Source organism: Antrostomus carolinensis, unplaced genomic scaffold (genome assembly GCF_000700745.2).
Source record: "Antrostomus carolinensis isolate BGI_N321 unplaced genomic scaffold, ASM70074v2 scaffold38398, whole genome shotgun sequence".
NCBI classification, from domain to species: Eukaryota; Metazoa; Chordata; class Aves; order Caprimulgiformes; family Caprimulgidae; genus Antrostomus; species Antrostomus carolinensis.
Window position 1 is genome coordinate 372 of NW_010332980.1, and position 13,258 is coordinate 13,629.

At 49.2% G+C, this 13,258-nt stretch overlaps 1 protein-coding gene across 1 annotated transcript in view; it reads left to right on the plus strand.

The window, feature by feature from the left end:
* The window catches only part of LOC104529414 (metal transporter CNNM1), a gene marked incomplete at its 5' end in the record, with an annotated part of 18,670 nt that overhangs the window by 367 nt on the left and 5,045 nt on the right, over positions 1-13,258 (plus strand). The window contains 5 exons of the mRNA XM_010173717.1: positions 10,445-10,592; positions 11,170-11,310; positions 11,597-11,766; positions 11,961-12,060; positions 12,238-12,285. Coding sequence (XP_010172019.1) covers positions 10,445-10,592; positions 11,170-11,310; positions 11,597-11,766; positions 11,961-12,060; positions 12,238-12,285 — 607 coding nt within the window. The remainder of the gene's footprint in view (positions 1-10,444; positions 10,593-11,169; positions 11,311-11,596; positions 11,767-11,960; positions 12,061-12,237; positions 12,286-13,258) is intronic.

Sequence of the window (13,258 nt, forward strand, 5' to 3'; positions counted from 1 at the left end):
AGGGTGAGGCCGCCGGGCTGCTACCCCCCAAGCTACCCCTGCACCCCTTACGCACCCCCAAAGGTTCTGTGCTGAGCAGCCCCCCATGGCGCACCCCGTGTGGCCTCCTGGCAGCACCCGGCAGGTACCGGGAATGCTGGGGGAAGTCGGACCCTGCATGTGCTGATATGGCAGTGACCGTGGTGTCACCTGGTGGGACAGCCCCCGGGTGGATCAAGGGCCTGCAGTGCTGGTTGTGCCTGTGGAGACTGTGAGAGCCTTCGGCCTCAGAGGTTGCTGGCTCAGCCTGTGAGCCTGTCCCACAAGGCTGATGTCCCTGCAAGGGCCTGGCAGCATGAGCATGGTGCCTACCTTGCACCCATGCCCAGGCAAGGACGCGTTCGCTGCTTTGTTCTGTACAGAGGAATTTATGGCAGTAGATCACATCTCATTACTTAGCTCTCACGTTTTCAGCTTAACAGTGAGAAGCAGGTCTCGAGTTTCTATGCAAGTGATTTAAAGGAAGGAAAAAACCCTAAACCCTTAGAAAGAGCTGTACTTTTTTTTGCAGCTGTGACAGTATTCATAATGCAGCAGCTGCCAGCAGCCCCAGAGATGCTGAGAGCTGTATTTCATTAACCATACCTTGAGAACGCACACAGCATGTGTTTTTTTCCCCCTCTGGGAATTGTGTTTTGCTGCGTGTTACTCGGTACGTCATACCGTGGTGAGTCTTTAAGAAATGGCTGCAGTGGTGACATCCTGCATTATGTAATGCAGGAGGATGGCACTCGCCTCCCCAGCTTCCTGGGGCCACTCTGCCGCAAGCAGAGCTGATCATATGAGAAAGGCCAACCTGGTCTATCCCAGATACAGAGAAAGTCTCTCTGTGAGTCATCTCTGTGCTCTTTTTTTAGAGCTGGGAAGAGGGGAGGATAGGACTTTTTTTGTGTACCAGGAAAGCAATCATCAGATACATGCAGGTCAGCATCCTCTCCGGAGAGGCACAACTGTGTCCCCACCACCTCCTGGGATCACAGGGAGAAAATTTCTTTGTGGCACACAACACCTAACCTCTCTGCTCCTTCTCACAACTGGAAACTCCCAACTTGGTGCAAATTCGCAAATTCCCGGTTTTTATACTAAGGCTGTTAGCAAAAGCATTAAGATTCCTCTCTGGGTTCAACCTTGATGAGCTGCAGTAGTTTTCCACACACCTCCCCCCCCCCAACCTAATGCCTCCTCTAACAATAGCCAGTTGTCTTTCCTTTGCCTAATTCCTTATGAGTTTTGCAATTCCTTCTTAACTGTGGCTTCCTGCATGATACAACAATGTTACTGAAGTTCACCTGAGGTCTTTGCTACTTCTCCCTTGCTTAGAGAGTTGGCTGTTACCAAAGATGTCAGATGACTCACACAGTCCCCCTTGGCCAGTTTCCCCTGCACTTTATCTGATTTGCTTTGATGTATTCAACTACTGCCCCCTGCAAATTTGTTCTACAGCTTGGTACCCTATGGATCAATAGACCTATAGAAATGGACTTATGGTTGCTCATTGCCCTTGGCTTGCCCTCTTCCCTGCCCTGCTTTAACAGAGGTGTTGACTATGTGTCACTCCCTGAGCTGACAGGCGTGTTAACAAGCCTTGCTACCTGTCCTGCACTTTCACATGCCAGTCTTCATCTCAAGTGGAGATTATCAAGCCTTCATCAGCTTTGCTCTGTTAAACTCTTGGCATTTTGCTGCAAGCTCTTCCTCCCTTACATCTGTTTGCCATCATGGTTTTCTGGGGCACTTTGCCACAGCCCCCATCTAGAGCTCTCCCTAAAATTTACTTCTGTTCCCACCTCTTTTCTTCTTGTGTTTTTTAAATTACATGGCTGAGAAGCCTTGCTTTTAGTCTTAGTATCTAACTCTGCTTGATGTTTAGCAACTGCAGATCTTCCCCCAATATTCTCCCTATGTGTTGCTGTTCTCTCCCAGTTCATCTTTCTCCTATTTATAGGCATTTGGTCACCCTCAGGACCCTGTTGTGTAGCTGGCCACCCCCCAGCCCAGCCCTGAACCCCTCCTAAACTCTCTTCTCCCAGTTCCAAATACAGGTTCCCAATGCCAGCTCCTGCACTGCAACAGACATTCTCTCCCAGCTGCCTTCAGTCCCATCCACTGCCGTTTCATTCCCATTCACTTGACTATTTAATTTCTAAAATAAAGATTTCCTGTTTGTAATTAATTATCTTCATCACTGTCTCCTCTTCTGTGTCCATTTGAATTATGGTGAAGTATCTTGTTTGATGCAATCAAGGTTGCTTTCCATGACTAGGTCTTCTGTGACACCTCTACTAATTAGAGAGTAGGCTGATTGCTTGTTGGTTCAGTGAGTGCTTAATTAAGGCATTCATCACTTTGCACATCCAAGGTGCCTGCAGGACAGCAAATGCTCCCACTGACGAGGCCCAGGCTCTTTCTAGGAAATTAAAGTCTCCGGTAAGGATGGGCATTGATAACCACATCCAGGTCCTTAGGTCCCTGACAAACCTCTAGAGAAACCTTGCCAGCTTTCTTTTCCTTCTCCTATGATGAACTCAAACAGCTTTTGTATCCTTTATTTCTTTTTGTTACTACAGTGTTTATGCAAAATACACATCACATTTTATATCTTTCTTTCCTGGATAACAATGTGCACTTCCAATCTGTTTCACTAATGATTAATGTTCTGCCACTTCCACTATACCCATGTCATTTTTCTCCATAATGTACAAGTAACACAGTTTCACTGCCAGAGCTCCTTGCCACAGTACACAAACATTGGTTCTTTCTTACTGAAAATGTCAGGGGATGATTAAATGCAGCACATTGGGACTCTTGCTCACACCTCCGACAGCACTTTTGCTTTTGTGCATCTTCTCCTACTTACTGGTATCATACTGTGTGATCCTTGTTTACTTGATGCATTTCTTTTCTCTCATTGTGCTATCCTAGCTATGAAGATGATCAGCTTTTTTTCCTCTCTGGTCTTTTATATCAGGGTTTGAAGGGAAGTTTTCCTTCCTAGGTATGCTCACATCTAACCTCATTTGAACTCAGTTCCATTAAGCTGCCTTGATGTTTCCCTTGAGTTTAATCTATAAATGAGTCTCAAATCCCCTCTCCCCCAGCAGGACCCTGTGTAGACGGGATTACCCTCCATGGACCTGGGAGCATCAGCTTGCCAAAACATTTAAATTGTATGAAAATAGTAGCACACACTTCAGTAGCACCAAGGAAGCTCATGGCCCAGCCCTGTGCTCCTGGATGACAAAACCTGGCCCCTGTCCTGTCACCGCAGGACTGGTCAAACTCTTCACAAGCCTGGTGCTGCGGGTGTCATTCGATGTCTCTTTTGGCACTAATTCCTGGAGAAATGTGTCTATATTGGAGGCACTAATGGGAACTGGGAAAAACCCAGAGAAGGCTACACACAGCAGCAGGGGCATGGGTGGTGCTGGCCTGCAAACAGATAGCTTGGACTTCAACCCACAGCCCGAAGGAGGAGGGCAGCTGCTAAAACTATATTGAAAAGCAGCATTACAGCAGCCTGAGGCAGGTCCAGCTGAAGATGCGAATTGCTTGTGCTTGTGCTAGTTTTGACTTGATTTCCTCATCAAAACTCAGTGGAATGAACTCAAATAACAAAGGCTGTACACAGAATCACAGGATCACAGAATGTCAGGGATTGGAAGGGACCTTGAAAGATCATCTAGTCCAATCCCCCTGCCGGAGCAGGAACACCTAGATGAGATCACACAGGAAGGCGTCCAGGCAGGTTTTGAATGTCTCCAGAGAAGGAGACTCCACAACCTCCCTGGGCAGCCTATTCCAGTGCTCCATCACCCTCACTGTAAATAAGTTTCTTCTGAAGTTTAAGTGGAACCTCCCGTGTTCCAGCTTGCACCCATTGCTCCTTGTCTTATCATTGGTTGTCACCAAGAAGAGCCTAGCTCTCCAGCCTGTCCAGGTCTCGCTGGATGGCAGCACAGCCTTCTGGCGTGTCAGCCACTCCTCCCAATTTTGTGTCATCAGCAAACTTGCTGACAGTGCACTCTGTTCGCTCATCCAGGTCATTGATGAATATATTGAGTAGTACTGGTCCCAGTACCGACCCTTGAGGGACTCCACTAGATACCGGCCTCCAACTAGACTCTGCTCCATTGACCACCACTCTCTGGCTTCTTCCCATCAGCCAGTTCACAGTCCACCTCACTACCTGATGATCCAGTCCACTGTGCTGCCACTTCCTCAGTTTAGCAGCGAGGATGCTGTGGGAGACTGTGTCACATGCCTTACTGAAATCAAGGTAGACCACATCCAGTGTACACTCAGTTTGCCATATTTTCAAGCAAGCTAGGGAAGGTCATTATAGAAGGCAGGTATAGTTGTGCAGCATTTACCTAGAAGTGCTAAGTGGAGGACACTACACAAGATCTGTGTCCTTTCTTCTCTAGAAAGAAGAAAATGCACACCAGTATGGTAACTTTGTCACCTGTAGCTTGAAAGAAGCTGAAACTACTGAAAGAGTGAAAAAATTTGGGGACAATTTCTTGGCAATTTGTATTGGTGCATCTCAGAGTACCTGGCTGTTTTATTCTAAGCTCCCAGATAAAACTCATAGGCAGCTCTTCCATGAGGTCCACTGCATTGTTCAGTAGGTGCCTTTGGGAAGTTATAGTCTTATCCCATTACTCAAGGCATTTGTGGATCTTGTTGGCTGATTTTTTCCATGGGTCCATATATAGCAATGGCACCTTTCAGCAAGTAACCTCCCTCTGCCAGAGGAACAGTGGAAATTCACTCTTACATTCTTTTTCCTGCAGCAGGGCAGAGGCTGAGGCACAACTCAAATTAGCCTTCTGTGGTTTGGCATCTTTTGAAAGTTACTAAAAGTAAATGCTCCAAAAACAAACTTCCTGGCTTAGCAGGGAAAACAGCCTGTCCTGCAGAGGACGGTTCTACCCTGGCGTCTGTCTTTGCTTTTCAAAACACTTCACAGCTTCTATTAGACTTCTACAAATTGAATGTAGCTGGAGAAGGTGCTTGCACTTGCCAGGAACTGGGGTCAGTACCATTTTGCCTGATTTTCTCACTGGCTTTCTTCTGAGCCTGCAGTCATTGCAAGGGCAAAGCATGGCTTGACCTTCAAGAGATTTATGCAAGTATGACAGCCACCATTTTGAGTATCTTGATGGGCTGAAGCAGTGACCTCTGTAGCCAGTTGTACGGGTTAAGGAGCCAGTTTTTATCCAGGAACTATCCCATACACGTGCCCTGACGGGTGATTGCCAGACTTGGAGTGAATGCAGTGCTGATTCACAAAAGATGTTTTCAGTTACTCATGCTGTAACTCTGACTGCTTTTCCCTCAAAGCTGTGCTAACTTTTACTGTGTGAACCCTGGGCTGCTTTACCTGGCCCCAGCAAGCGCAGGAGCAGGCCTTCTCCAGGGAGGTGTTCAGCAAAGCAAGAGGGGAGCCATGTCCACAGGGAAGAGGGCACCCAGCTGGCAATCTTCCTCTGTGGAGCTGTCAAAGGTATATTCACAATGAGCTGTGGGAAAGAATCAAGTAGCCTCTGCTATAGACACCAATGAAAACAGTTTTGCATAAGCTTTTTGGAATTATTTGGTTTTCAGCTTGAGAAAGCATCAGCATCCTTGTAGGCTTCCTTAGGCTCCAAGTAATAAGCAAGGGCACCCACCATTTGTGGGCAGGCAGGGTCATTCCCAGGAGATCAGAGCCATGTTGTACAGCAGATAGAAGATGAGATTCTGTGTCCCCTCTAATCTCCCCCTTACCCTCCCGATCTGTTTTGTCAACAGTAATACATCAGCTATTACAAATATTGCATCTTTCCCCCACTTTTCCTTAGGAAAAGCACCAAAGCAGAGTATGAGAAAGGCTTTTGTACTTTGGTAGAGACAGATGTAAGCAGATGAAGTTATCATCTCTGCAGAAGGTCTGGATTAGATTAGGATTTATGGTTTCCCCTTTGCATAGCTCTGATTCCACGTAGAGCTGGATGCCCCTGCAGCCCTCCTGGTTATTTCCCTGTGTTTAGGTGTAGATGTGCATTGCCTCTAGGTGCAACTCCTCAGGCATGTGGTTTCACCCTTCATGCAGAGTTGTGGTAACACAAGAGCACATTCAGACATGTTTCTAGTTCAAGAAGTTCAAGTCAAGGTCCGCACTTACTTCAGATACAGATCTGCAAGGGGACACAGAGATGCTGGCAGCCCCCTGGCCCAAAGAAGAGCCCTGATGAAAAGCACACAGAAAATAGATTTAAGTGACTTTTTTTTTTTTTTAACAAATCAACCTTATTTACCAATTACTCTGTTTTTTTCCTTCCATTTTGTAGCTGTAAATGGTTCATGGCTTGTGCCTGTACCTTTGATCTCCTACTAATAGCTTTAGATCTGACTGTAAAATTCATGAAAGTAAATTTCATGCTCAGAATGCTCATCCCATGGAAAGAGAGACAAGGCTAAAGCATCTTTAGCATTCCTCTGGCAGAGCACCTACATAAAAAAAATTATAAGGAAGTAGTCCGGGCTATATTTGCAGCCAACAGCACTTTCTTTCCCACAAGTAAAGGCATTTCCATGTGTTCAGACCTTGTTCTCCCATTGGGGAGGACATTTTGAGGTGGATCTATGAGCCCAAGGTCATTTAGGTACCTATGAAAAACAAGGCTCCTAAAAATGGGCATAAAAGCTTTAGCTATGTGTTCAGATGCTTGCTCTTTCCGGAAGCTTTCAGCTGTTTATATTAGCTCTGTAATTTAGCATTTTGAGGTATTAACTTTCCACTGAAGCTGTTGTTTGAAAAGAGCAGATTTCATGTAGCTCATAAAGAATTTAGTACAGTTGTATCCCATGCTGAGCAGACACTTAATCACCTATAGACTTCCTGTGCGAGAGCAGTCCTGCCGAGGCCAGTGGAGCTATTTGCACAAGTACAGTTAATTGCCCATTTGTTCTAGCATTTGCCAAACCAAGGCTTTGATTCTCAAGTGTTTCACTGTGCTTTCCTGCATCAGCAATAGCCCTGTAAAATTCACATGTGACCGCTTGCTAGTGGGGAAGCAGCTCGCCCTTATAATTCATTTCATTTGAGCTATCAAGCAACGGTTACAATAGCGTGTTTTTTGGAATCGGTTTTACAGATCTTAAAGCTGGTTTAGATCAAGCTTGGGGTTTTGTTTAAGTGATTTATCTCTCTCTATTGTAATCCCACTGAGGCAGACCTGCAGGATAACAGCTGGAGAAGAGAACGTGACCCCTCTGATGTCCCCGGGTCTGTCCCTGTGCCACCCTCCCTTGGGCATTACTTCCACATCATAAAATTGACCAACTTCTGCCCTCATACCTGCTCCAAAAGCCACTGCTTTTCCTCTGGGCAAGTGTAGCTGTTCCCAGGGCTGAGAAAGGGGGCACAGGCAAGCTTAGCAGCATCCCCAGCCCAGGAGGGAACAAGCCATGACCGTACAGCCAGGGCACCTGCAAACCCCCTCCACCCCTGCTGCCAAATAGTCTGTTTAAAAAGTGCTGGGAGAAGATGCACGACCCGGCTGGGTCAAGGGGACAGGACTTTGCAAACGATCTCATGACCATCAGGTAGGAAATGAGAGCAAGTCAGCTCTCTCCCAGTGTGGGCCAGCTGGGACCAGCAGGTATTTGGAGACCAGTTCTGCGAGGGCTGGGAGTGCATTTGCAGGGGTTTGTGATTCGAGTGTCAGGGGCTGGTATCAGCTCACTCCATCTGGGCCAGGAGCAACCCACATGAATTGCAACAATTTTCCATCACTGGGTACTTGCTCCATCTCTAATGTGGGTGTTAGGCTGGAAACTGAAACCTGGGGGTTTATAGCATGGCTACAAGTGTTTATTTTCTGTGAAAATAAAGAACTCCTGAGAACTCTTAACAGCCCTCCTGGCTCTGCCCCCAGTGCAATGAAACCATGGGTCTCCTCCCAGGCTAACAGTGCTGGGTTATTTCTAAATAATCTCATTTGCCACTACGCAAACATGGAGCTGGAATCACATTTCTCTGAGGCTGCTCTAGAGCAAATTACAGCGTTGATATAGGTGTTTAGCCAAAAAAAAAGAATTGCCTCCATTACTCTCTGACTGCCTTTAAGTAGCACCTAAGCTTTTTGTAAGGGCTTGGTGGTTTTGGGTTGCATGTAAATGTCATTAACAACAAGCTCTCAGCCAAAAGAAATAACTTCTCCTCTCTCCCTACTCACCCGAGGACTTGTAGGAGACCAGATGGCCCTTGTGTTTGGGAGCGGGGTTTGGCAAAGGAGACATTTTTGAAAGTTGGACTTTGCTAAGATGAAACGTAGCTGTTGCTGCTGTCTTGCAGCCAACTCCGCTGCTTTTTTCTTTTTAAGTCTCAAGTCGTTTTGCTTTATTACCCACTGAACAGACAAGATGCTCAAACCCGTGTATGAAAGGAGTGAAATAGCCCAGTCCAAAGAACAGGCTGAATTTTCAGTGCCCCAAGGCTATTGATTTGGTTTTTTAAAGTGCATCTCGGTGCTACTTGCTGTGATGTTACATTCTCGTTTCTAATTCTGTAGGCGTGGGAGGCAGTGAGCTGCTCTGAAATCTTGCAATAAAAGCTTGGTATGAGGAGGAGGGAATTTATACTGTGGAAAATGCCCAAGCTTTGCTGTCAGAAATGTATAGTGCTAATCTTCAGCTGAGAAATATCATTTGCTCATCTCAGATCCAGGGCAGGGTTATTTGAAGGTCGTGTGGTCCCTAGCATGTTTGGTGGAACTGCTGGGATGCCCTGGATATGCTCGTCCCTGTCTCACTGCGGGGACGAGCCAGAAGACACCCGTGGGCAAGGAGGGAGCTGTGCAGCAGGCAGGAGCCCACCCCTGTTCCATCTTTAGGCATAAATACTGTTCACATCCCCTCGCCCAGAGCAGCAGGCGGGTTTGTCGGGGAGGCTGTATGGGAGAAGCAGATGCAGAGGCAGCTGCATAGCAGAAGGAACTCCTTTTGGGTGACCGTTGCTGCTCCAGGAGCTCAGCTTTGTGCCCAGGGGAAAAATAAGGTGTTTGCAGCTTTCTGGAGGTCCCTGCAGTGCCCATGGTACAGCCGGGTTTGTGCAGGCATTGCAACAGGGATGCAGAGCAAACAGAGGGAGGGGAAATTGTTTGCTGTGGTGACGGTGAAGGACATTTTTAACTTTTTAAGTAAAACTAGATGTTCAGAACCTGAGTGCACTGCTGAGCAGCGTCGGAGACACAGGGGTGGTAAGAAAACCAGTGCTCCTTGGCAGGCCCAAGAATATATTGGAGCTAGAAACCCAAAAGTTATTTGTGGTTTGGAAGTTGGGTTCTGGTCAAGCTGCTGAGCAGGAGCATAAATCAGAGCAGACAATAAAGGAAAAGAGAGGTTGAAGAAGTCAAAACAGCTTACAGAAAGCCTGACGTGCAAAAGCAAATAGCAATGTTTCAAGTATGCCAAAAGCAAGAAGCCTGAGAATGTGTCAGCAGAGCTGCCAGTTTACTGGGGACAAGTGAGGAAACTGAGATTGTGGTTGAGAAACACTGTGACTTCTGAGCAGGAGTCACCACCATTGCAGGTGAAAGGTCCTGGTCCCAGTCTGCTTGTTTAAGGTAACAGAGAGGAGGTGCTGTTGGTGGCAGGGTTTGGAGGAGATGTTCAGGTGCAAGCTGATGGCTTGAAAAGTGTTCAGCCTCCACATCCAGATGGTTCATCCAAGAGTTCTGCAGGAGCTGGGCTGAAAGCTGCAAACAAACATATGCATTTCTGCATTAAAACCAGCTGCTGTTCTGAGGAACTGGAGTCTTTGCCCATATTTTAAGAAAAGCTTTAGGATCAGTCCAGACAGTGATGGATAGAAAGATGTGGGGGAGCTGCTCCTGGCAATTTGATAGGAAAGATAATTAACAACAGAATGAGAAAACACCAGGAGGATGAGGGAAAGCAGCAGAGCCCAAGGACAAACTCACATTTCTGTGTTGGAGGATGCTGTCTCATTGCTCTGTTAGAGTTGTCTCGTGCCAGTGAAGCCAAGGGTAAGCAAGAAGAGCTGGCATAATGTACACTTCAGTCCTGCACAGGAGGCTGTCAAAGAGCTAAATGGAGTGACTCGCAGCAGATTGCCTGGGTAAAGAAAGCAAGCAGCCCCAAAAAAGAGCCGGGCAGAGTCCTGTGACACCTAGAAATCAGCCTGGGCAGTAGCAGCCCTATTAGGCTGGACTGTGTCTCCAGCCCTTCTCCTTGGGTTAGCGTGGTTGGGGTGGTTTTGGGCGATGGGGGATGCTTCTGAGGTTTGGCTGTGATCTGTGCCTCCCACCAAGCCCTGTCCACCTGCCAGCCCACTGTGCTGGGGTCCCCTCCCACTGTGGTGGGGGGAGATCATCTCACTGCCGTTCTGCTCTGCCCCACAGGAAAGTCCCACCTGGCCATCGTGCAGAGGGTGAACAACGAAGGGGAAGGAGACCCGTTCTACGAGGTGATGGGCATTGTCACCCTGGAGGATGTCATTGAGGAGATCATCAAGTCCGAGATCCTGGATGAGACGGATCTGTACAGTTAGTGTCCCAGAGCAGCTACTGCAGTTGCAGGACCCAGGGTGGGAGCCCGCACAGACAGACAGACATGTGGGTAGGAAACAGGCCAGAGCAAATTGTGGTCCTTCCCCAGAGCAATTCACAGTCATGGTGGGAAAGACAAAAATGATGGAGAGATGCTGGTCGGATGTCAAGGAGTCTTGAATGCTCGAGACAGAGAAGAACTAGCATCAGCAGCCAGTGGTTGGGCAGGGCCTGACCCAGGGACATGCGTGTTGGGCATGAAGTGCCCATGGGTGGTTCCCAAGCTCCTTTCCAATTCTGGGTGATGCATCCAGCCAGGGCAACCCAGGACTTGTTCCTGAGAAAGAAGCATGTTTCACCACCCCACTCTCTCCCCAGGGAGCTGCTCCCAAGGCTGTGATACACAACACATTTTGTGCACATTGCTGCTCTGGCTGCTGCTCCACAGCAGCCCTGCCATAGGGTGCAGCAAGATGTGCCTCTCTCCATACATGTGCATGTGATGTGGGGCCTTCGGGTGCAATGGCTTTGTGGGTGCTGCAGGCAGGCGACTGCTCTGCTCTCTGCCCCGCAGCCGACAATCGGAAGAAGGAGCGAGTGCCCCACCGGGGACGCAAGCCCCAGGACTTCTCCATCTTCAGGCTGTCAGACAGTGAGATGAAGGTGAAGATCTCCCCGCAGCTCCTCCTGGCTACACATCGGTTCATGGCAACAGGTACCCTAGCCCTTGTGCAAGCCCTGCATCTCCCTGCAGCAGCACCAGCCCCACGGGGCATCCCTGAGCTATTCATCCGTCAGGCTCCCCCTCAGTGAGCAGTTTCCACCTGCCTGGGCCCTCACCCTGGGCATTGTGCTGCTCCACCATCATGGGTTTGTGTTTGGCTTCCCTCCATGCAGCGGGGTGCTGAGGCTGCGGGAAGCAGGGGCTGTGTAGGTCAGCGGATAATGGGTTCATGGCAGCCCTGGCCCTGCTGAGCGAGTGTGTGTTACCTCTCCTCTAGAAGTGGAGCCTTTCAAGTCCCCCTACCTCTCTGAGAAGATCCTGCTGCGGCTCCTGAAACACCCCAACGTCATCCAGGAGCTCAAGTACGACCGAAAGAACAAGAAGGCGGCGGAGCATTACCTCTACCAGCGCAACCGTCCCGTCGACTACTTCGTCCTCATCCTACAGGTGCCTGGGGCAGCGGCAAGTGGAAGGTGGAAGAGGGTGGTCTGTCTCTCCTTGCTGCCTTGCTCTGGGCTGCTTCTTCCAGTGGAGATGCCTGTCTTCTCATATGGGGTGGCAGGGGGTCCCTGCAGCCCTGAGCGGGTCAGTGGCCAGGAGCAGGGGGTGCCTCTCTGAGCGGGTTTTCCTTTTCCTTCTAGGGGAAAGTGGAGGTGGAGGTTGGCAAGGAAGGGCTGCGGTTTGAGAATGGGGCATTCACCTACTACGGTGTCCCTGCTATCATGGCTGTCGTCTCCTCAGGTAAGGGCTCTGTGCACTCCCTCTGGCCTTGCCTTTGCTTCAGCAGCCTCCACGGGGCTTAGCTGGCTGGTGGCCAGGAGAATGGGCTGGCTGTGGAATGGGGTGGCCCTGCTGTGGGGCACAGGGCAGGCAGCAGCCCTTCCTCTCTGATTCCTACACTTCCAACTCTTGTTCCAGATAATGACGTGCGGAAAGTAAGCAGCCTGGCTGGATCCTCCTTCCTACGTAAGTATTTTGGGGCAGGCTGAGGCTCTAAAACCGCTCCTCCATGGCACTTGGTGGCTGGAGAGGGGATGAGTTTGCACCCTGCAAAGACCCACTCGGGCTCTGCATCAAGGTCACCCTTTTAAAAAGTTCAGTGGAGAAGCAAAGTGCTGAGGGGCTGATGCAGCAAAGTCCCCACAGAGGGACTTTGAGGTCCCTTTGGGGTTTTATCCGTGCACTCGATCCCTGTGGGTTGATCCCAGTATGGCTGCTGCTGTAAGGGCACTGCCAGGGGCATTGGCCATGCAGAGGGGAGCAGGAAACCCTGCAACTTCTGGCACAGTGCATCTAAGTCTCGACTTAATGTCTCTGGACCCATTCACATTCCTGAGGCTTGGAGCCTGAGCTGAACTTGGGTCCCACAGCAGGGACAGAGGGACTCCTCAGGAATTGCAGAGATGGGTCAATTTACCTGTGAGTGGTTTGCAGGTGTGGGGAATTGGCAGAGTTAAAAGTAGATGCAGCAGTCCTGGTAAATTCCCTGCCTGCAGAGCTGAGGGGCTAACCAGCAGATCCCCTGCTTGCAGGAGTTAAGAGGGAGCTCTGATCAGGGGAGACTGTGAGGTCCCCCGTTTCTTTGCTGATCACCCCTGCAAACATTTAGTGCCTGGTAGCTTGGGAGGTGCTGCCCACCTCCAGTCCGGCATGTCCCTCATCCCAAACCCCAGATGTTGCAGTTGGATCTGCAGTGTAGATGGTAAGCTGAGGATGTTCTGGGTGCCTAATCAAAACAAGAACCCACTTAAGTTCAGCCTTTATGGGGGTGTAAGGAGGGATGTCATGGAGAGAAGAGGGAGAGTCCCTTGGGTGTCATGCCCATGGGTGCCAGTCTGCATGCAGCTCTAGGGTTCACCTATTTCTTGCTGCTTGCTTTGCCTCCATTCGAAAGGCTGGCTTGTGGACTGCTGGGTTAACTCCTCAGTGCACATTCCTG